This window comes from Triturus cristatus, chromosome 12, assembly GCF_964204655.1.
Source record: "Triturus cristatus chromosome 12, aTriCri1.1, whole genome shotgun sequence".
NCBI classification, from domain to species: domain Eukaryota; kingdom Metazoa; phylum Chordata; class Amphibia; order Caudata; family Salamandridae; genus Triturus; species Triturus cristatus.
This window is the reverse complement of record NC_140595.1, coordinates 585,109,662-585,135,081: the sequence shown is the minus strand read 5'-3', so window position 1 is coordinate 585,135,081 and position 25,420 is coordinate 585,109,662. Positions and strand designations below refer to the sequence as shown.

Below are 25,420 nucleotides of genomic sequence, written 5' to 3'. Positions count from 1 at the left end.
GTGTAGCATTTACACACAGCATGCATCTTGCTCCCAGTGGCTGGTAAACACACTGTCATATTTATAACTGAAAAACACAACCATTTTTTTAAATGGGAGAAATTTTAAGTGCAGAAAAATGTTCCATAATATGAAAATGTTTTTGCAGAACATTTTTCTGCATTTCTCCCATTAAACTTTTTTTCTGTATGTTTGTGTTGTACATTTAACAGTGCCACATATGGCAAAATGTACGTCCTGTGCCAGAAGTACACATGACAGACTCATTCACCCATACAGATATATCCCATTCATACACAAACATGTTCATACGTCGCCAAAGACTATGCTCTCACTGACACACATGGCAGCCCTGTCAAAGTGCCCCTAGTCAAAGTTTTTTGTCCAAATCATAGTCTTTGGTTCTATGGACAATTCAATGAAACTGGACGTGGGGGTGTCTAGTAACAATGTGCGAGTGACTTGGCCTTCAGAACCTCACAATTGTTTTCACTGATCAGAAGTAGCTCTCACTACAGAAAAGGTTGGAGACCCCTGTTCTATAGTAAGGAATCTGCGGCTAGATAGTTTCTACCAGATAAGGCGCTACCAAAGTTAAGTTGCTTGTTCATCTTGTGCCAAGTTTTACCAGAAGCAGAGTCAAATCTGTGATACAACCATGAAACTCGAGTGATCGGGGCAAGATAGCCTAACTGTGCTATTGACAGTGTTGAATACTGCTGGCAAGGTGTTGACACTGCTGCCACAAAACACAGATTTTGCACGAGGATTACCAGAACTGGCTCAACATCCATAATTGAGCAGACTTGTTCAGTTGACACCCGCCCTGGAAGTTAAGGAAAAGGGCAGTTTTGGAAGTGTTGTGAAAATGAGCCTATTGGTTTTAGAGATGGACATCTAATAATAGGGAACCCATGGCTGGCCTTGATTGGTATGTGGATGTAGTACAAAGGGCAACCTCAAGCTCACTAGGCTGAGGGCCTGTAGTATGGGGGAGGTGAAATGTTTTATGGTCCTTGGACGAGGTCGGGGAGGACGATGTCTCTCAGTGAACCAGAGCAGAGATTTCAGAATCCCAAATTTGGGAAGTGAAGCAAGGAACTGATTGGGCCCTGAAGGGGTCAATTCTAACACTGATAAATGATCTGGAGTAGGCACGTGTTCTGCTTGGGTAAAGTTGATAACCTGTACTCCCAAACCAGTTCATATTTGTGCCACTGTGCACTGGCTTTACTGATGGCCCAATAGAGAAAATATTACATGAAATGTCTGTCTTTAACCCAGAAAGATATCTGTGAGATTCTGTGAGATTGCTCCTAGCTACAAAAAACACTGTGTGTATATTTCAGCGTCTCCCTCCGTTACATAATTGGTAATATTCCCAGAATGCAGAGTGCAGGAATCAAGCTGTTTGCCTGCATTGCTGCTTGCTTATGACACAACCTGCCCGTGGAAGCCTGCAAATTTACTTACTGTGCAAACCAGTCAAAATCTACATGTTTATGTAATTAAATATATATTTCTACCGCCTTCCTGTTGGAATGCCGTATTCCATCTGAGAGCTATCCAATATATTGCACTAGATAAAAGTGAACTTGCTTTATAACTACTGTTCATATTTCTTTCACCTACCTTTGTGTGCTTGTCGATTAAACATACTGAGCAGATAAAGCACATTTATTCCAGGTGTCTGAAAGAGGGTTTAAAGGTCTCCGCTGTGAGCACATGAGTAAAGGCTGGTCTGTCATAAACCCTTGGGGAAGAACTAGTAGATGCTCAGATAAACTTACATTAGTAGAAAAGGTCTCAGACATTTTTCCCAGATTGTGGAATGGTCCATCTAAGGAGTCTTGATTAGCAGGAATGAACCCCCAGCTGTGCCTGAGTGAGGTGAGGCATATGCGTTGGATGTCACTCAGACAAATAAGCAATGCTGCTTGTGTCATGTTTGTGTAATTACAGGAAGGACCGCCTGTTTTTTGTCTAGTGCCCAAATGCATTGCCTTGGGTAGAGAAGAAAGAACCTAAGAAGCACATTAGTTAATGAAAATGATCGCCTGACTGGGACTTTTCTAAAAAGGCAAAGCTCTTCAAATGTAACTTTGAAAGTATTGGAAGCCCTATTGGTTCTTCCAGGGGTGAGGGAAGAAAATGACAACTGCCTCAGTCGCGCATTCTGCTACGCTAACATCTGAATGAAGGGCTGGGATCTATGATGCCCAAACAGTGATGCCAGAGGGCATCCGTCTGCTAAGAAGCACTGACTGCAAAGGACAGGCACATTAGAGGGTAAGAGAGGCCGATAACAACCAGAGTTACAGTTGTTTGTGGAAGGATTTGTAATCTGTGAAACAGCATTGGCAGACCATTCCATGGTTTGGCTGTCAGAAAAGAGAAAGACCTGCCACCTATTCTGCTCTGACAAGTCTTCAGGCCCTTCAACAGCAAGGGACTGGAAGAGCAATGTGTGTGCTGGTGCCTTCTTCTGTGGAATATCTACAGCTATATGGTAATTCTGATAATGAACCTTTCCATAAAATATTTGAAAACGTATCTTTAACTGTCTGTTCTAAGCATGCCTAAGTGGTTACACAAATTGTTGCAGCAACAAACTGAGGCCCTTTTTAAAGAGCTCTTTTCAGCCACTATGGGAAAGAATCCTTGATTAATTCACTTCTTTCTAAACGTTTCAGACCTGAATGACGTTGCATGTGAAGGAGCAGATGAGTCGATTCTATAGCCTGCAAATTCTAAAAGTCGTGCAAAAGAGGACAAGTCATGCAAAAGTGGACCTTGAGGACTGATCTATCTGAAGTGCACAAACTTGCTGTTTGGCAACTATGCAGCTTTTACCCAGTGAGGAAAACGATTGCTTTACAGATCTTCAGCATGGGCCTATCGCTGCCTCCAATCACCCATGTGTTGATCAAAACACGTTATTATGCAGTGATGTGATCCACAGTAAATAAATCATGTATCAATCAATCAAGTCAACCACCTAACCATGAATCCTTCTACTGTATTCTCAGTATATCTGCAATCTAATAATCCATGTATTGATTGTCCTTCTATCCATGTCTGTTCATTTGACCACATAGACATCCTCGTGTATTTCCATCAACTTCATAATCTTTAGAAAAGATGTGTTAGTCACTTCTTCAATTAAACCAGTGTTTCCCTTTGAGGTATGGAGCAACTACACTATATTAATTCATTATCCATGTTCGGTCTGCTCCTCACCAACTCCAACTTTCATACTAACTTCAGCAATTGACCTATGGACTTTCATCCTTCTCTTTTCTGTTAAGCTTCTTGTTTTGACTTTGTTAATGCATTAATATTCAGTCTCCACTGATTCATCCCAATGTTGACTAATACTGTGCTAAAATAATATTTGTTATAGCTTTGAAGATTAAATGTTTAAAATTGTGCCAGTTGGTATAACATTCGTTCAAAAGAGACTAAAAATCCCCAACGTGAAGTGAACTCATATGGGAAGGGGAGATAAAGAGCATTTGAAAGAAAAAAAGGAAAGACAGAATGGGAAGAGTCTCAAAGAACAAGGTGAAATGCACATGATGAAAGTGAAGGCAGAGGGACAAATGAGACTCTGGTATAGGAAAAAGTTATAAAGCAAACACAAGGAGATGATGGACGGAGCACAGAAACTTTTCAGACACTCACCCCAAGTCACAGATCTGGGTTGAATCCATCATTGTTCTTTAGCTCCCTTCACCACCCCAGTTCGGACACAGCTATATGCAAATCAGTCTTGACCCTGTGCCTCATGGGGACAGTCCAGCCTGAACTGCCAAGCCATGTCTTCCCTGGACCGGAAACAAGCATCCTGGGACCGGTTTCGGGCTAACAGCCCTCATCAGCCAGGCTAGCTTGAATTTGGTGGCAAAGTGAGCAAGGGACCCGCGTCTGGGCACTCCCTGCCAACTTAGGGCGAACAAAGCAAACACAAAGAGATGATGGACTGAGTGCTGAAACTTTTCAAACACCCACCCCCAGTCACAGATCTGGGTTGAATCCATCGTTGTTCTTTAGCTCACTTCACCACCCCAGTTCAGACACAGCTATATGCAAATCAGTCTTGACCCTGTGCCTCATGGGAACAGTCCAGCCCGAACTGCCAAGCCAGGTCCTCCCTGGACTGGAAACAAGCATCCTAGGACCGTCCATCTTTTCCTTGGGTTTGTTTTGATAGGAAAAAGTTACGGCAAAGAAAAAACTAAGGTGAGAGAACGGACTTTGAGTTGGAGGAAGAGACGTGATAGAAAAGGAATGAGAAAGAAGAGAGTGATGGCCTACTAAAGGCCGATTATATTCACCCAGTGTCCATGTAAGATTGAAATATTGAGTTTAGGCAGAATAGTTTCAAGATTTCATTGCAATATGCTGAATAGTAAAACTGTAACGCACATTTTACAACTGAACATGGTAGTTGTCTGCTGATAATTCAATATTTTGTAGCTCTATGCTTCAATTATATAGGTTTTGGTCATAAAAATGAGACGGATAGTAGAAATATGCAAACTAAAGTGGACTGCAGTGTTTGTATTATTCTAATAAAATATGTTTTTACGGTGTGCAAATTTAGTTAAAACACATACGACAATTTGGCTTCTGCTACATACCCTTGACCAACTCTTCGATATTTCCTTATGATATTAAAATATGCTGTTCATTAATCCTGAGGGGATAGACTTCGCCACCCAAACTCTTGTCTTGGTCTCTGGTTACCTGATTAAGGGCAGGGAAAAAGAACTCCGAACCCTACCCCAGCATGAACAAGCGCCCTGCCATGCTAAAATGGAAGCTGTCTAATTCAGAGCATATATGGAGGAAGGACAGAATGCGACGAGACTACGGTAGACCCTGTGGATCCAGAATGGCGAGAACCTCTCATTTCCTTCCCCTAGCCTCGGACAGCATACCAATAATTCTTACTACCTTTCACCAAAATGTTTCCCTGAGGCTGTGATGCTGTGCAGCATGCCCCATTGCATGGGTAATGCTAGGTCTTACACTTGTTCCTAGGGACTTAAATCCCTGGGTTTCTTTACTCAGATCCCATTCATGCAGAGGATTACCAAACTTTTCTTCTCTGCCCTTCTCGAGTAAGGTTCATTGATGCCTATCAGGTCACGCATTTTAACACCCAAAAGGGCCTGTTTCGCACTTCATAAAACTGTATATAAATAAGTTCCCCGGCACTCATGCACCAGCAGAGGGGGGAGTGCAGCGATTGCCCAGGCTAGGGTGCACCTGCCAGAGGTCCTGTGACAGTAGACTGCATCCCAGGGTCTGTCAGGTACTCCTACATAGACACCTTCTAGAGACAGGCATTAACATTTTTGTAGGTCTCTCCGCTCCCTTGCAGAGGTCTGACACCATCCTGTAACGGCCTGGCTGTCCTCCATGGTGTGGTGGTGGCGGGGCTAAATTTGAGTCAACTTCCAGAGACATTTAATCAGGGAGTACAGTGGGAAGAAAGGAAAGCTACGCCTGGATAAAGGGAGGAGGGCGAAGGAAAGGGTGTAAGACCATCACGCAGGCCCTCATCACCAGCAGACTGGACTACGGAAACATGCTCTGCTAGGAATAACTGCACACCTCCTGAAGAGACTCCAGACAATACAGAACTCAGCGGCAAGACTCATACTCGACCTCCCCAGAAGGACCCACATCACACCCCATCTCAAGAAGCTACACTGGCTCCCGATTCAGAAGAGATGCCAGTTAAAGATGCGGACTCACGCCTACAAGGCGAAACTGGTGTTATGGTGCTATGTAAAGTGCTCTGATACCCGATGACTCGGGTCTAGTTTGCGCTATATAAAACTCTAAAAAAAAAAAAAAATTAAAAAAGCCCTGCACAATGAAGGACAAGCATACATCAACAAACGTCTGACCTTCTACCAACCGACCAGACACCTGCGATCAGCATACCTCTCCCTCTCAGACACCCCACGGATCTGTTGAGCAAAGCAAACAGCGGAGGACTCTCCTTCTCGCACCTGGCAGCCAAGGCCTGGAACAACTTCTGCCTGCACCTCAGGACCGCACTATCGTTCCAGCAATTCAGAAGAGAACAAGAGACCTGGAAGTTTGAATGATCAAACCTCCACGCAACAGCATGCAGCTCCAGCGCCTCGAGGCCCTCACTGTTGATGTGCTGCGCTCTGTAAATGTTTGAATGATTAATTGAGTGAGAGAAGGGACGCAAAAACACTGAGGAGAGTATGACATAGCGGTTTGAAAGGCTCAGCAACAAATAAGAAAAGGGAGAGAGGGCATGAAGGAAATGATGAGTAGAGAGGGGTGGGGCGTGGCGTGGAAAGTTAACCTTGTGAGACAAAGAATAATGAATTTGAACTACAGGAGTGAGTGAAGCCAAGAAAATGGGCGGGAAAGGAAGGATAATGAGGACAAATGGGACGGCAGAGAGCAAGAAGAGTGGCAAACAAGCAAAGGAGACAAAGAAGGAGGAAGAGAAACACATGAGCGAGGCTACAGAGTGGATACAGTTTTTGGGAAGGATTTGGATGAGTAGAGTGTCATCATGTACGTCGATTCACCACAATGGCAAGGGTAGCGTAAGTGACATGATATACCCTAGGGATTATCGGTGACATCACGAGTCTACCTCCTCGCCAGTGTCTTATTTGCTGCCGAGGCGCTAGAGGAAGAGCAAGGCGCTGCCTGTGCTGCTACCCTCGTGACCGCTTACACCATGGGCACCAAGGAAAGTACCAGGGGTAGCAAAGAGCAAGGGGGTGAGTTACTATCCTTGGCTGGTCTTAAATGGACGTTAGTTGATATGCCTGAAGCAAGAGGTGAATAATATTGAAAGAGACGTGGAAAGAGCGACAGAGAGAGAGAGAGATCTGTACACGCACCTTGCAGCAAAGTTACACACCCCTTGGCGCCTGCCACCGAAAAGGGAACAGGTACGTGTATGTCTACAGCCCCGGGTAGGTTTGTACACAACCACACTGCTTGCATGTATGAACAGAAACCGGCTCTAACATTATGTATGTTTACTGAAAGCAAACACAGATCTACAGCTGTACACCTGCACGCAAACACAGAGGGTACACAAGCCTCCCCGCATGCAAACTCGGGCCTGTGTTTAATGCAAAGTGTGCCCTCGGCGGACCGCTTCCGTCACCGGATGTTATGCTGGGATTGAAGTTTGTGAATCAGCAAGGCTGGTGGTGATGGGCGGAAACCTGTGGTTATTTTCTCGGTGCTTCATTTTTTTGTTTTTAAAATCGCAACTGCTCATAGTTTTTCTTATACCAAGGCATCTTCCACCACCCTGCATTTACTTCCTGACTCTCTCTTTCACTCTTGCGGGTTCTTTTTTTATCCATGTTATCTCTCTTTGTCACTGTTCTCCCATCTTTCTCGTCTGCCCTTTCTTACCTTTCCGTCTCTATTTTGCGCTGGGTCAGTCTCATAATGAAAAACAAGCCCCGGTGCCTGCCATCTGCAACCCCCCCCGGCACAAGTTAAGCACGTGACTGTGAGTAATGCGAAATGGTTGGACCCAGGGGCGCTAAGATATGCAGCCTCCATGGTGTGCTTGCTCAAACCATAAGCCAGCTGCTCCCCCATTAAGCAGTTTCAGGGGCAGCGAGACCTGACCTGCTGTTGGTGCTAGGACCTTCATGACCCCATGCTGATTTCACCAGCGAATTGCAATGTGTAGCGTTATCATGAGGTTATGTATGGCTCTCACCGAGATCCGCTAGCACGAGCTCCAGAATCTAAGTCTGGTCATTCGTTGCTATGACGTAGCGATAGTTGCTAACATAAATTGATATGTCATAAAGGAATTCCAGGCTGCTCTGGCAGGGCCCTCAGAGCCGCAGCAGAGAGCAGGAAGAAGGGAAGGCACGCAGAGCGGCGGGTACAAGAGGGTAAGGTGTTTCTTAAAAAAAGCATATTTGGTGCAAGAACGAGAGGCCCTGATTTTTTTTTTTTTCGTTTTCCCACGTTTTTAATTTTTTTTTATATTTCTTTATTGTGGTTTCAAGGTACAATCCATTTGCTTAGACAGTTATATCCACCTATAATTTTATGTTATGTATGGCTTATTTTTACTCCTCTGCGCCTGCATAGCAGCTGAAAGCATGGAAGAAAATTATGGAGGCCATACATAACATAAAATTATAAATGGGTGAAAAGTGAGTTAAGAGGATGTTTTTCCACCTATGGAATCTTAGTGACAGTATAGACACATTTGGTACAGGAACGAGAGGCCATGTAGGGAATTTCTTCACATTACTCCCCTGCCCCTGCATAGCAGTTGAGGCATGGGCAGAATATTATGGGGGCCATACATAACATAAAACTATAGATGGGTGAAAAGTGTGTTATGTTTTTTTTTCAGGGTTCAAAGCGACACTGTTGTCTATATGATGTCACTCAGAACCCTTCGGTGAAAAACATCCCCTTATTTCACTGTTACTCATGTATAAATCTATATGTCCCCAAATGACCAGAGGAACACAAAGCGGGAGGTAATACCACACCAGCCCAAAAAACCCAGCCCAACATTTCCCCTGGTGTTATTACTGTACCCACTTACGAGCCAAATCGTAATAAGGATCTCTGTTTTAATGCCTTGGGGTTCTGACATGTTACCAGTGTCTTTGACATCTCCTTTAAAGACCGCATGGCTTGTACTTGATTTTAGTGTTAGGGGTCAAAGCATATATTTCACACCACCAGCACAATGACTGTAAAATCCGCATTGGGTTTGAACTGGCATATTAGAAGCGCATTCTAAGACATGTTATAGTCATTTGTGGCAAGGCTGAACTTCCCAGTGCAAGCACAGACGTAGTAGAGTGAAAACTGCGTAAGTCAGGGATCTTATTTACACCACTGCCAGAACCATGAACACCAGCCTTTGCATGCGCCAGCAAGGGTGGTTACACTCCTTAAAATGGCGGACTCTCATAAGGTCACATAATTGGCCTTCAGTGGAACAATGTATTCAGCCCACCATTGGATTACATCCTTCAGTATCACATGATGGCTACGGTCATGGCCAAATTGCTAAACCCCATGCAGTCATTATTACCTGCTAGAGGTAGGCAAGTCGTACAGTTCAAAAGGACAGTAGGGTGGAGCTGAGACGCGGGTCCTGGCTTGGTTGTAAGAGCCAAAGCAATACTTGTCAAGGACATCTACAAATATAAGAAAAGTGATTCGATTTTTTTTAAAAGTGTACTCTTTAACTTTTTGTTTCCATGTTATTCATTATTTGAGGTCACTAAATCTATATCAAGACGCATTTATTGAAATTCATAGTTTCTGACAATAAACATAGAAAGAATGCCTGGGTGATTTTGCCACGAGTGAGACAACAGGCTGTTCTACTTTTAGTCGGTGCAATATAAGTGGTCAATCATATTATTGTACATGGAGAAACATTACATACACTCTGTTCAACTATATATGAATTAAGTATTTGGTACAGGACTTACTCTGGGTAAATGTGCTTGTCATGGTGCCCAAATGTTGCAGTTCCTGACAATCGGGTGCAGTGTCATAAAGATGTCTGCCCCGGATCACTCAATTTGGCGTGGTGTGGAAGCCCAGGGTTTTTAACTCAGTCTGAAATTATGCAACAGGTGTTAAATCCTTTTTTTTTCACAGTTTTACAAGAAAGGATAATGCTTTGCATTTTTCTTTTGGGAGCTAAGTTAGGGCACTGTATCCAAGGCCTCTGGAATTATGCTGTTCTGCATCAGCTACATGATTTGCATAGTTATGGGTTTACCACACTGACCATCATCTTCGGCATCATTTGTTGATTTCAACAAAAATGTTTGTAGCTCAAATGAATCAAAAGTTACAAAAGACATGTTGCAGTGTCAGACCCTTTGCAAAGGTCAACTAGTGCCCTTCTGGTTTCTGATTTCTGTATTAAGGGTTAAAAAGGTACTAATGAAATGAAGCGTATTGCCAGACAGTAGTCAGGGGAGGTAAATGTCAAACTATTGAAATAATACAGAATGTGCCACATTATGTTGCGTTATTTGCCCTTTCTTGCTGCATAATCTTGTTAATGCTGCTGCATAATGTGGCCGTCCATTACCCTGTAATTTCGGTGGCCCTGACTGCATTTAGTTTGTTCAGTAAAAGTAAACTGCAAAGTGTACAAATCACATAGTAAAAGTAATAGGCATTGAATAATTATTTCTAGAAACATAAGGGTTAAAATGATGATTCAATCACAAAAGAATTCCTGATAAATTATTATAAAGCGCCATAGCAAACCACATGGATTAAAATGGTGCATATGCGTTCTTATCCACAGAAGAAGTGTATATTTTAGGAAAGTGTTACACTCATATTTCACCTTAAATAGTTGTCTATTTATGAAGAAGCCCTACATTTAAATAGATGCAGGAGGCAGTGTTTGCTCAGGTCTCAGAAAGAACACGGCTTCTGTCTTGTTCTCAGGGCACAGGCTGGCAGTGGGAAAAGTAGTTGCGTTCTGCAACATTTGTTTTCATTTTCCTTAACTGCGTTTAATTTCAATTTAACTTGGCAAAGGTGTTTGTTTACTCTGTTCTGCAGTTTTAGATAGTACAAGCATTACCCAACAAAGGTATAGAGTTACTAACATCTGTGCTCGTGTAGCGAGTGTAACGCTGTTTTGTCGGGCTCTCGCGGGTTGCTATTATGTGTAGTAAATGGGCTGTACATTGTGCATCCATTTCTACACGTGAGCATCCACACACAACTTAAGTAAACCTGCCTCCTTCAGAGTGCTGCACAATGCATCTTGAAACAAGGAGTCAATCATATACTGCCTGCAGAAGCATTCAATCACATTTATCATTATTACAAAGGTTAGTTAAGGTTGAGGTATTGGTAGTTTGAGCTTTTCAAGACGAGGTGGTTGGACGTAGGAGCGACGTGAGTAAGAGGTGGGTGTCCATTTTACACAGAAGAGAGACTGTTGTGGGTTAGGTTGAAACTCAACCCTTCCAAGTTTCTGAAGTTAATTGATATGTGCAAAACCTCCACCCTGGATTGTGTGGTATTCATTCTGTCAGCAGGATATGGAGAAAAGGGTATGTAGGAGTCTCCTAATGTTTAATACTGTAAATCAGGTGATTTACGCCTCCATCATTCAATCGGATTTAACTTGTCGGACTCACTAAATGCATCTTCTCGTGCAGTATCTCCTGCGTGTGCTTCACTCAATGTCCAGTCAGTCCACGATGACCCCCCCTTAAATAAAGCTGCTTTAGCCTTCGCATACCTACTTTAGCAGGCAGCTGTCCTGCTAAAGATCTTTTTTTTTTGTGAAGGTCCAGAGATCAGAAATGCAAATAAAGACATCAAATCACTAGCAAAGCCTACTACTACTACTCTATCCAGCCTGACCTGATGCCATAGCAACCAGCCCAGCCTTCTACCACAGCATTTCGACCATTCTACTACTTATGCATCCAATACGGCCTCCTGCCACTACATCCAGCCCGGACTGCTGCCTTTATATTAAGCCGACCGCGATGCCTCAAGCTCTCTCTCACCGGTCTGACCTAAGATGTCGCCTGTCCTGCTGTCACACATCTAAACCAGCCTGTTGCAATGACCATGATCCTGGGCTGCTTCTATAAATTCGAGCCCACACACCATCAAATGTATCCACTATGTTACTATTACTTTCTGCTGAGCCAGCTGCTAGAATACTCAACCCGGCCCACTGCCACAATACTCAACCAGCCTTTAGCCACAAAATCTGACTTCAACTGGTGCGACAACACAGAACGGTCTGCTGCTACCGCAGTAATCCCAGCGTACTGCTACAAAATCCGACTTAAAATGGTGCGACACTATACAGCACCGTCTGCTGCTACAGAGGTAATCCCAACCTACTGCAACAAAATCTGATTTAAATCGGTGCAACACTGTACAGCACCGTCTGCTGCTACAGCAGTAATCCCAGCCTACTGCTACAAAATCCAATTTAAGCTGGTGCGACACTATACAGCACGGTCTGCTGCTACAGCAGTAATCCCGGTTTACTGCTACAGCATTAATCCTGGCCTACTGCTACAAAATCCAATTTATGCTGGTGCAGCATTATACAGAACGGTCTGCTGCTGCAGCATTAATCACGGCATACTACTACAAAATCCGATTTATACTGGTGCAACACTATACAGAATGGTCTCTTACTACAGCATTAATCCTTCTGCATAATAATCTTGCTTTTCTTGCTTACACAGTCTCAAACCTAGTTCTTGTTCGATCATCGTTAGTGTCGCAACATCCTACTTAGGCTGAGTCCAAAATAGTACTATTTAGCTGCACTCCCGTGCCCTGCGTGATGCACATCATCCTACCCAAGCTGTTGTTGCAGTCTGTTTGGTTCACCATCAAGGGTCTGTCAAGCCTGTTGCCACAACCTCCTGCCAAGTCTGTTGCTACAACATCCTGCCTAAGCATGCTTCCACATCCACCTACTCAAGCTGGTTCTGCAACCTCCTACTAACCTTTTGCACACAAAAAAGCCTCACTTCTGCAACAACCTTCTGCCTCCTCTGCTGCCACGACCGCATTCCTCAAATGCATTTACTACTTCGCGAACTGCCTGGGGTACTGAGTCTGGCACAGAGTTACGCTACAGATCTACCAGCCAACTCAAGTGGCACCCTGAAGTATGGTGACGGCATCCCACTTAGATGCTTTCAAGATCAAAGACCACTTCTACTTTTCATGATTTTAGTCGGTCAAAGTAGTCCTCTCCATAAGTTGTGCCTTCATATTTTATCTCTGGTTATTCTCCCGCTACTGAGGTTGTTTATCTTCAAATAACGCACAAAATCTTGGAAAATCATTATTTTTATGAAACAAAAATACATGATCATTCTCTCTAAACAACAGCATGGAAGGATACAGAGTAGGAGTCCTCAGGACATCCATAGCGATTCCCTTCCATAAATGACTTCTTCTATTGGTCCAATGTGGGAAACTAAGCACCAAACACTTCCAGAAACTGAGCAGAAGGATTTGAGTTGGTGCAATGAGGATGTGATGTTACTGCATAGATCAAACATTCATATATGCATGCATTCAGTAGCCCTTTTATCAAATACATGTTGACCACAAAAAAAGACAGCAATGGTCTTCAGCCACCGCACAGGCCCAAATCCCCTCATAAACTGAAAGGTTGGTGTTCACTCCCAAAGGTTCTACTGTCCAAAAAACCTCCCACCCGTCACATGTATAGTCCAACATCAATAGGAGAGGAGCACTCTAAGATCAATTCTGTTTTTATCAGTGTACCTTCGGATAATCGATCAAGCAAATGAACACAAGCAGTTCCACATTCAGTCCGTTAATGTAACCCAGACGATTAATTCAGTGCCTAATTTTTTTCTGTTCTTCACTCTTCTTGGACAACATTACATGGGCACATTGCTTGCCCAGCCAACGCATTTTTGAGCAGGACTTCATCAGGGCCTAATATCCTGACTGCCTACCAACGCTTACATTTCTGACCAGCAACATCGGAACTGAAAGTGGAACTGCTAGTGATATTTTTTTATCACTTAGAGTGTTATACTTGGACCATTAAACTATTTATCACACTGTAAAACGATCATGTAGCTAATACGGGGCTAAAATGGTGGTCTCTTTCAGTACACAAAATGGCTGCCTCCAGTGTTGCCACAGGCTTAGTACTCCATCAGCTCTTACCAAGTAGGCCCTCATTCAGTCTATCCGAAGACAGATAGGACAGCAAGGAAGTGAACCATGAGAAGATGAGGTTTCAATTAATTAGATTATTCAAGTGAACATGGCAGTCCTTCCAGAGTGGGCATGAATAAGGGGCTTCCAGGATGTATCAAAGATTTCCAAACACATGTGCTGTCGCCAATTTTTGATCAGATATTGAAACCTCAAAGGGGTGGTATCTCATTCGCAAAAGGGAGGTTATCCTGTAGCCTCATGGAGAGAAGGCAGTGGCCCAGAGGACCAAAGTCTACTCTCCTGATGTGTTCCCAAACAGGAACTTTTTTTTTAAGCAGCAACTGTCTCTTTATTGGGCACAGGCTGCTTTGAAAAATCCAGTTTGAGAAGGCAAGATGCAAGAAGAGCGATCTTCTGACCATTACAGGCTACCATTCCTGCATTTGCGGCCATTTGGAGGGGTCCCAACAGTGGAGGTGAACTTTCTACTGTAGCAGCTGAAGCAAAGACAGTCAAATGGCCTGATAGGCTGCCTAGCTGGATCACAAAACAATGACTACTTGTTAATGGGCAAAAGCCTTTTTATGAGTCGGGCAGCAGAACCCCTTTTGACTCATAAAAGGAGTTTTGTACATAACAAAATACGTTATGTGCAGACGAAAATTTGTTGTTTGCGGTTCACGGGGTTTGAAAGAGTTTTGTATACACGAGGTCCCTATTGCAATATGTTATTTCTGAAGGTAAAACACATTGTTTAAGAAGAAAAGTCATACGATGTTTGCAGAGATCAGGATGGTTAAAAATTCAAAACAGCACAATGGCAGGGTGATGCTGTATTATACATAAGTGAGCCCCATCCCATGTTGCCCAAAAACAACGGGTGATGTTCTTTGCCCTTCTTAGTCTGGCTCAGGGTTCGAGAGGGTCTTGTGTGCCACCCTTGTCTTGCCCAGTCTTGGAGGGTGGTGTTTTAATCTCTCTCCTGTACCCTGCTTAATGGCTGGGTGCTTTTTGTGTGCCATGTACGCTTTGCCCTAGGGTGGGGGCCCGTTCATTGCTTCCCCAGCCTTGTCTAATAGCCTGGAGGGTGTAATACCTCGTCTCTTCCACCACATTGGGCAGGGTAGGAGCAAGCTCCAGCCTTTAGAAAGATGGGATTTAAAAAAGAATAGCCTGACTTTGGCAAAGATGAGGGGCATAAAATTCCACCACTATTGTGCAAGGTTCGGAGGTATTACAAAATATTCATCTAGTGTTCAAGATGGGGGCGGGGGGCAAAATAACACTTATTCCTGGGCAAATTAGAAGCCTACCAAATACCCATTTGTCCTTAGGCAAAGCCTATTAAGATATATGCCCACTCTATGGCAAGAGAGAATGGCACAAAATTCTGCATACCCTTGAGCAAGGCACAGTGGGGGGCTTGCAAATACGCCTCCCCCTTGATACTATAAACAAATTGCATTAATCTCATAGACCATTGTGAAAGGGTAAGGGGTGAATGAAACCGACTCAAAAAGGCCCCCAAAGGAGCAGGACACTTGTCGGGTCACCCATTTAGCTGGAATGCGATACTAACCAAGCACTGATAGCACACTTTGTGGGATGAAGGGTGGAGAGGGGGTTGCTACAGATGAAAACGATCCAGGGAAGCATCTCCACGCTAGCCAGAACTTTGACCAGACCTTCATGGAAACCGAGTCAAGGACATCTCCAGGACAGGGACAGCTGCGGAGTGTTCGTAATTCAAGTTTTACCCTGCTGGGAGTGTACCTGGCTGGTGCAGCATTGTTGAAACTGGGTTTCCCTCTGGCCGCCATGATGGCCAAGGCTCGAAAGCAAAGTGGGGGTCACAGGTTTTAAGGAGGGGTTGGGCCTTTTCAGTAATGACCAACTCAGGAAAAAGGGAAGGAGGGATATATAAAGCTTGCACAAGTACTCAGTAGATGCGGTGGAAGCCTGGACTGTACTCTGATATCGCCTCCATGTTTTCAAATGGCACAACAGGGGTCGCTGTATATGCCAGCCTAGTGTCCAGTTTCCCTGATATGGGAAAATGCCATTACGTATATATGCGACTTCTGTGGACAACTTGACAATCTTGTGGCGAAATAGACTTAAAACTATCTTCAGCGTTAATGTAGAACTTAGGATAAGAGTCGGATAAGAGTCCAGTAGATTGTGAAAGAACCTCCAATCTCAACAGTGGAAAGGACTGGAATAATAGATTGTGAAAATTTGAAACCAGACTCAGTGAAAAGCCCTGCCCTCGAAGCCTTTGAGAAGATGCACTCGAGGATGAAACTCCAATGAATCTGTCTAAGAATGCCGCTTGCTTTTAACCTGGAGGACAAGGGAGAATAAAATCATGTCCTAGAGATTACATGTCTGGTGTCTTCGCCTGTCATTTCCTTGCGGCCATTATTATGTATGAATTCATGGGGGTATTAAAGCTCATCAGCAGGGCAGATCTTAAGCACGGTCACAGGCTTGGTTCTTCCCAGGAGAAAGTAGGCACCAGGTTGGCTCCACACTCTGAAGGCACCGTTCACTGCCTGTCCTGAGGTCCAGCAATGTGTAATGAGCTCAGTGGCAGCTCCATCTTGTATCAGCACATCTGGGCAGTAGGGCAGATACTCACTACCACTCAGTGTCCAGACCATCCTTATGATTTCACTGGTCCATCCAATCAGGCTTTTGCTTAAGTGCTGGCGCTCAGGTAAACACCAGAGGGTGGTCCTCCGGCTGCTGACCTTGGATTGTCCTGCTCTGCAGGCTAAAGACAAAAGAGAGAGCAGAAAGAAGAGTTGGAGGATGGACTTGGTTTCTGTTGACAGCTTTTAAACGCCAGTCATACATTAAAGTAAATGTTCATACGCAGTTATGAGGCACTCTAAAAGCAGCTGCTTCGGGAATGTTCGCAACCCTTTCCATTATAAATGCTCACACTGCCGTTCGCAAAGCACACCCACCATGGCGATGCGAAACATTCACAAACACAAAATCGTTCTGTGTCAGGCCTGAGCATCTGGACTTCAGTTTACAAAGGAAGCACAGTGGGCAGCTCCCCCTGGAGCCACTAGTCACCCTTAAACTTTGCATAATGCTGCTACCACCTATGGTTCAAACTTAGAAGGTTAAGGGAGAGATGAAGGATGGGTCGACCAATGGCAATTTCTTCTCCGAGTTCTCACCTGAAAGATTTTCCCCTTCGAGTTCTCACCTGAAGAATTGCCCTGGGGAGTGCCAAGGAAGCAGAGGCTGCTCCTACTGCTGTCAAAGGAGAATTTACAGGGGAAACTTTAAGGACAAAGTAAAAAAAAACAATTCGTCTACCCCCATAAATCATACCTCTCTGTGCTTGGAACCTGTCCCTCGTCCCTTTTTACAGCACCCCTATTCTTACTCCCACCTTTTCCCCTTTTCTCTTCTCACACTCTCCGCCATCTCACTTTCACCTCCACCTGTCAGGGTGTTGAAAACCTCAGTCGTGCACTTATTATTTGCTCCCCACGTTTACTCACTCATCCCCTTCTCGATCACCTACCTCTTTTACTAAGGTCTCAAAGTGCTTGGACGTGGACAAAAGGTGACAAGTCACACAAGTAAATGAGTGTGTTACTATATTAGTTGTGCCTGTGCCGTGATTTATGTTGTGTCGGTATGTTTGTGGCTGTATGCTTTATAAACTGATCTGAATTTGCCATATAAGCGTAGGTGCAATAGACAACAGTACTTCTACGGGTCTGTGTGTTTACAACTGTACTTGCTTTTCTGTTGTCATTTATTTCTGTCTTGTACATATATGGGTACATTCGTATCAGTATTTTTTGCTTAGCTCTGCGTTCAAGTGTACATGATCTGTTTGTATATGTATTTAAAAGTACACATATAGGGCATTTTGTGTAAAATGACTGTTGTGACTATCTTTTTGTACACGTGATTGTGTGCTTGCATGAGTTTTGTGTGTGAATTTGTGTGCTTTGACATGGGTACAAATAACCGTATGTTGGTGGGTTTATGTTTGCATACAATCCTGTGGGTGACTCTGTGAGCACTTGCTTTTGTGATTTTACGTGTCCATCTGTGTTATAAAGTAGTGCCTTTCTGGGTGTGGCTATGTGTGTGTTTGTTCTTGCCATTATACGCCTACGAAGTGACTTGCAAGCCCTTTAGCAAATACACCACTCAATGGAGTCCATCCCTCATTCACAGGGCAGGTGCCCCACAGCCCCATGAGTTCAGTTTCAGTGGCTCCTTTAACCAAAACACACCTGAAAGCAAAGACTGAATGAATTGAGACCGTGTTTATTATTTGCCAAGTAAGATATTACTCAGCAGTGAACTGAATGCATTTCGTCTCTAGAAGGATGTACAAACAAGAATAGGATTTCCAGTCTTTATAGGTGAACTGAACAACAAACACAGGACACAATGCTGCATGAATGGTAGAAGTGCATCCATGTTTGAGAGGTCCTTTGTCTCCCGCCAGCTGCTTACTGCGTATCTGGGCCTTAGTTTCATTGGTGGTTCCTTGGACAGGTCCTCACAAGGACAGGGCTCCCACAAAAACAAAGGCAAGGCACTGGGGTCCTGGAGGCACCTCATATCCAGGAAGCCCTCAGTCTAGAGGGGAACGATGAACCTTGGCGGTGGCACTTTGCTTTTTTTCTGGATTATCCAAATGTTGGTGGAAGGTGGCGATGCATTATTGTGTTTGGAGCACCAGGAGAGTGTGGCCAGGTCATGTTATGAGTTTGTGAGGCGAAAGCTGGACTTCAGTGCAGCTCAGATTTGGTGTGCCAAGAAAGGGGGGAACCTGGCTCTGGTGCAGGACCTGCAGCACCAAGAGACTCTGAAGAGATACCTCGAAGAAGACGAAAAGTGGTGGATCTTGTACACACAGGAGATAAAGATACATCATCGGACCAAAAGAGACCACGGTAAGGGTGCTGTTGCCTCAACTGGAAACACATGGTTGAGGTTACGTTTACTAAAGCACTCTATAGCATAGGGACTCCACGCTCCGGTTTATTTTTTCTTACTGTGACCCACTGAGGTGTAGAACTTTAGTGCAATTGGGGTGAACTAGGACTGCAACTCCCAGCATTCATTGGGTTGTTAGGTAGAAGATTAATCTGCAACAGGGTGTCTCAGATGGTTGGAAAAATGAGTAAGGGTGTGTGGTACAGCAGTGGATAAGCAGAAGTAGATAAATATATCAAAACGGGGTCTGAAGGCCTTGATTGGTTGCTTGTTTGTACTGATGAGAAGGCAAGTATGTGCTATGTAATGTTACTGCGCATGCTTTTACAACGCGGCCATTACAATGCGGTTGCCATTACTACATGTTACTGTTACCACGCAGTATTTTACGCTTATGCCTTTACCACACATCCCTTTGCAACAAATTTTGTTGTAAGGACATATGCGTGGTTAAGGTTTTTAATTTGAATGTAAGTTTTTTTACAGGTAGGTAGAAACCCATTGTATGTATATATAAAGGTTTTATAATTATCTGTATAATACTTATATCTACGTGGTTAAGGCATGTAAGGTAAATGCATGTGCTTGGTAAAAATTTTACAGATAGGTACAAACCCTATTTCAATATATGTGTGTGTATATATGTGTATGTATATATATATATATATATATACACACACACACACACACACACACACAAAGAATTCCCATGTCCTCATCAAGAAAGGTTCTTCACTTGAGTCTCTGTCATAATCCATTTTTATTTCAAAGGCAGCACTTGTTAAAATATGGAATGCGTTTCGGCTGTAAAAATCAGCCTTTGTCAACCAATCAGTGCCTCGTAGTTAGTTGAATTTAAAACATTCACACAGGTGTTGATGTTTAGATAAACATAGTAGAGTTACTTCGACTTTCGTTTTTCTCATGTTTAAAACTATATATGTATGCACACGGTTATATATATATTATATATGTACACACACACACACACGCATATATATGAATGGGTGTGTGTATATATACATATGAAAAACATATACATGTATACCTCCCATGCCATCCAAAAACCCATACCCACCCTAAACCCTAAAAAAAACTTTACCCTATATATATATATATATATATATATACATATATATATATATACATATATGTATATATATATATACACTTAATTCTTAACTTACATACTTACCACACATATGCCTTTACCAACATTGCTTTTTCATTGTAAAGGCATATGTGTTGTAAAATCCTGCGTGGTAAAGGTTATGTGTGGTAATGGTAGTTGCATTGTAACAACTGCGTTGTAAAGGTAATGCATGGTAACAGTCGCGTTGTAATGGCTGTTTCCACCCTGTATTGGATGTTCAGTGCCCACGAATGAGAGGATACGAGATAGTGCGTGGATTTATCAAATGCTAATAGAATTGTCACAAGGAGTTGGAGTGTGCTGGGAATAAAACTTGGTGACCTATGCGAAGCGCTTGAAGATAATGCTCTTGGGATCTGGCGACCAATGTAAGGAAGGAAGCCACGAGAAGGCTGAGGCAGATTCAGGAGCATCTGTACCTCAGTCGTGCTGCATTCTGTTTCAATTTGTGAATCAGTGACTTGGGAAAACACGTATAAATAGAATTGCAACAGTCCAATCTACTTCAATATTAAGAACTGGACTAATATCTTTTGAGAGTCAAAAGGCAGAAAATGGGAGACCTTCCTGATTGCTCTCAGCCTAAATTAAGAGGTGGGTATGAGCTGTGACATTTGATTTCTGAAAGAATACTGCCATATGACGAGCCGATTGGGCTGGGTGTGGTGGGTGGGTGTGGTGGAGTACCAAAGGATACGCCTCCAGTGAGAAGACCACAGGTTGGAATTACCGTCCTTGAGGTTTTTAAATATAGGGAACTGGTCTTCATCCCAGTGGCCAATGCTACAAAGCAGGGCCGGCTCTAGGGCGGTGCGATCGGTGCGACCGCCCCGGGCGTTGACTTGGGGTGGGGGCGTCATTTTTGAAAATGTGTATTATCATTTTAAAAGCACCTGCTGCCTCCTTTCCTGACCTCCAGCAATTTTCAGACATCAATTAAATGTCAAGAGAAGTCCAGTGATTAATCGTCTTCCTGGAAAGGGAGGTTTGTCTAGTGGAAGTTTTGACTCATCCTAGGGTAGTGCACAGGGTTAAAATGATTGCTGCTAAGAACGTGAACAATGCAGATAACGAAGGGCATATAATGTAAATAGGTCAGTGGGTTACTACTTCTGTAAGAGAGCTCTTTTTGTTACTTGTTTATAAGGCAAAATCGTAATACAGAACATTGAGCTATTAACTGTCATCCTAGAGCTGCATGCAAACTGCAAAGTATATGTTAGAGCTATATGTATTTTCGCCCAGTCTTTTATGATCCTAATCTTGTGAAAAGAATTCATTTGGGAAGAAAACAATTATTATTATGAAAGAGAACCCCCATACAATAATGTTACGTTTTAAATTCTGATTTTGTGCCTTTCCTGAATAAGGACTTTAACTATACTGCCTACCAGCATCAATGACATGTCACTCCTACACTACACCTTGTAGTATTGTCTGAAGTAACATTTCCTATACACTGATTTACACACATATGATTGTCTCTGTGCAATGTGTGTGTGGTGTAAAGTGCTTGTGACACATTTCACTGGTATGAGTGGTACTATAAAACAAAATTAATCTGAGAGACAGTGGTTTTGGAGACTTGAGAGGCACTGTTAAAGGGTGCTAGTGAAGGAATCCATGGCAGAGGTGATCACTGGGGTGGTGCCAACAGTCATTGTCGCACAGGGCGCCACCAGCGCTAAAGCCAGCCCTGCTACCAGGAGTGCTAGTGCATGTGTCTGAGGCTCCGGGTGGGAGCCTTTAAGCTTAAAAAGGATTTGGGTATTGTCAGCGTATACAAAGGACAAACCAAAAGATGCTACCAAATGCGAAATTGGGGGGCAACGTAAAGTTTAAAAAAGTTGGGACCGAGGGGCAATCCCTATGGGACGCTGCATGGAGTGGGGCTTTAAAAGTAGGCTGTGGGTTGTCCAAAGAGGCAGCTTGCTGCGTCCGCTCAGAGAGGGGCAGGGACAGCCCAGAGCAGGAGCTCAAATGCCCATCTTTTCCGCAGTATTGGGCAGGGAGTCAAGGGAGACCGGGTGGAAAGGGTAGAAAGGTCAAGAAGGACGGCGCCCCCACCATCATCCAGTGTACGCCTGGTGTAATTTGTGGCTGCTGTTAACACGGTGTCCGTGCTGAGCCCTGATAGAAGACCTGATGGTTGTGAGTGCAGAAGAGCACACGATTTTAGGAATAGGTTGAGTTTACTTGTCTATCCTCATCTGTTTCTTCCTCATATATTTGATAGACAAGTGAGTTAGTTCAGACTGTTTCTATGAGTTACGTTGCACTGAATCTCTGAGTTACCTCGCACTGAATCTCTAATTAAGTTTCGTATCACTGGGCCCGATTCACAGAACTAACTTAAGACAAAATCCTCAACTTACTACCATTTTGGTATTCACAGAAGGCACTTACTCATTTTGGTATTCACAAAAGGCACTTCCTCATTTCGGTATTCACAGAAGTTAGGAGTCCTAACTTTATGACTCCTAAATGCCTTCTGTGAATACCGAAAGCCTTAAAGTTAGGATTTTTCTCAGTTTAGAAGTCGTAAAGTTGGGAGTCCTAACTTTACTACTCCTAAACTGAGAAAAATCCTAACTTTAAGACTTTCGGTATTCACAGAAGGCATTTACGAGTCTTAAAGTTAGGAGTTCTAACTTTACTACTCCTAAACTGAGACAAATCCTAACTCTAAGACTTTCGGTATCCACAGAAGGCATTTAGGAGTCCTAATCCTAACTTCTGTGAATACCAAAATGAGTAAGTGCCTTCTGTGAATACCAAAATTAGTAAGTGCCTTCTGTGAATACCAAAATGGTAGTAAGTTTAGGATTTTATCTTAAGTTAGTTCTGTGAATCGGGCACACTGAATCTCTAATTGCGTAATGTTACAATGAGCCTAGATCTGATGTCAGAACTTGATAAATGGCATAACAGGTAAATCTTAAACCATGTCTTCAATGATCTTTATGTATTTGGGAAAGAGTGATCTTGTGGTTCTCCCTTCACCAAATCCAATAGGCTTGCGCCAAACAAGTTGCTTAAAGATGTGCTCAGAACTAGCATTTAAAGGCTGGTCATGAGGTATAAACTCAGTATATTCAAAAAGGGAGCAGAGGAGGCACCACACTTCTATCCACCTGTTTAAGGTCAGCCTAGTCATTGGTTTCCCATAAGGAGAAGTGGGGGCGGAAAGTATTAAAAAAATTATTGATAGCTGTCACATAAGGAGTAATCTTTACCTTCCTGTTTGCATTGTATACATGATTCCAAGACAAACGGTGTTTGCCCATTTGTTAACTGCACATGTGCTATTTGCGTTGCATGCCCATATTACTTGGCCATAAATTTTTTGCAAGTAAAACCTGGCAAGAATCTGGTTGATAAATTAAGAAAGATTCCAAAATATGCATTGTAGAATTTTGAACCTTGCAGCATGTTCCAGGATGCACAAATAGGAATTTTACATTATTTGCCATAAAGATCCTCACCGAGTTTTGGCTGCCATACATTAGTGCTGCAGCAACAAATGATGGACGGAATTCTGAATGAATCAAACATTTACCCCAGTCAAGAGATCTGGGTTAAATCCATCGTTCTTTTGCTCACTACGCCACCCCATTTTGGACCCAGCCATATGCAAACCAGTCTTGACCCTGCTTCTCATGGTAACAGTCAAACCCGAACTGCCAAGCCGGGTCCTCCCTGGACCGGAAACAAGCATCCTGGGACAGGTTTTGGGGTAACACCCCTCATCAGCCAGACTAGCCTGAATCCTGTGGCACAGCGATCAATAGACCCACATCTGGGCATACCCATTCCACTTAGTGCAAAAAGTGCTGCAACCACAAATAATGGACAGAATGCTGAATGACTCCAACATCCACCCCCCAGTCAAGAGATCTGGGTTAAATCCATTGTTCTTTTGCTCACCACGACACCCCAGTTTAAACCCAGCCATAGGCAAATTAGTCTTGACCCTGCTCCTCATGGGAACAGTCAAGCCCGAACTGCCAGGCCTGGCCCTCCCTGGACCAGAAACAAGCATTCAGGGACCGGTTTCAGGGTAACACCCCTCATCAGCCAGGCTGGCTTGAACCCAGTGGCACAGCGAGCAAGGGTTCCACGTCTGGGAGAAGCTGGCCTGGCAGTTTAGGCTGCACTGTTCCCATGGGGAGATGGGTCAAGACTGATTTACTTATAGCTGGGTTTAAAGTGGAATGGTATGGGAAGCAAAGCAACGATGGATTTAGGCTGAAGTCTCTGAACTGGGGTGAATGTTTAACATTGTTCAGCATTCTGTCTATCAATTGTTCTTTTTGATTTGCCATGCATTTGTGGGCGGATACTGTTGGTATATAATTTACGCATGGACAAACACAATATCTGCAGTTAGCGCATGAACAAATGCCGTCTGACTTGGAATGTGTCCAGGATGCCATGGAGTGAAGTATCCTATCCTGCGCATGATGCGTTTAACAGTAACACAACATCTCACAAAACACTCTCTGTCCCCTCCGCTTTGTTCCATATGTGCATCAGCGAATCTGTCTTCATCACATAAGCCAAGGTCAAGGGCTGATGCCTGTATATATAAGAGTTAGCTGAAGCTAAGTGCTGCGACATGACTTATAGTGTCTTATGTATTCTGTCACAACGTGGAGGCTCTTGCAGAATTGCCGGCATCTTAGTTCCACATTAAGACTAATAGTAAGTATTAACTGAGGTCTGCGCTCTCTGTGGAAATCTGAGGGATCTAATGGCCATGGGTTCCGATATCTCTGTAGGCCTACTCATCCTTTATCCATCAGAAGTCAGTAAATTGGGCATCATTTAAATGGGGATACTAACCCCAGTTACAGTAAAATACTTAATGGTACTGTCCTAGCCCAGAGCTCTGCTAGTTATGGGTTCTGCTACTAGAAGTCCTTTTCGGCTTTTATCCTTCCAAAGCAATGAACTGAGCAGCATTACATGGCAATCATAACTCGGGTTCCATTTTACACCCATTAATGGCATTGCCGGCATTCTGTCTTGCACTGAAGCACTCCCTCAATATCCACAAACAGGGAGTGGGCATTGCATATCTTGCGGAAGGGAGACACATTTATTCCTACACAACCATTGAGCTGCCTTTGTATCATGCTTCAGGCCCCACCCAAGACTGATTGCAATGGATTATCTTGTCACTCTGTGGGGATGTTCTGTGACTGGCTGAGTCGGCAGTTCCTCCAGTCATTAATATTGGCACCACTTCTTTCTTACAGCGAGAATGGTGAAAAGATGCATTAATGGACAATTATGCTAATGTCCGATGGAATTAAAAAATAGTCCTCAACAGTGTAGACACAATCTTCCAGAGAGAATGCTGATGCATAGCATATGGGATGGGAGATTTGGCAAATGGATGCTATGTTATGTTTCATAGGTACATTATAAACCTCTAGGAATGCAAATCACATTCTGATTAGTCCGATATTTGTGTATTATCAGCCTGTTAAGGTTCACTGAAATACCTCTTATTGGTATTCATGGTGATCAGAGCAG

The 25,420-nt window shown here is 43.5% G+C and overlaps 1 protein-coding gene across 3 annotated transcripts in view; it reads left to right on the top strand.

Annotated features, from left to right (window-relative positions):
- Nucleotides 1-3,430, top strand: part of LOC146776322 (polycystin-1-like protein 2) — a 508,528-nt gene extending 505,098 nt beyond the window's left edge. For all 3 annotated transcript variants that reach the window (XM_085637372.1, XM_085637374.1, XM_085637373.1), the window contains one exon: nt 2,694-3,430. In XM_085637372.1, coding sequence (XP_085493498.1) covers nt 2,694-2,740 — 47 coding nt within the window. In that variant the 3' untranslated portion in view covers nt 2,741-3,430. The remainder of the gene's footprint in view (nt 1-2,693) is intronic.
- The last annotated feature ends 21,990 nt before the right edge of the window (nt 3,431-25,420 follow it).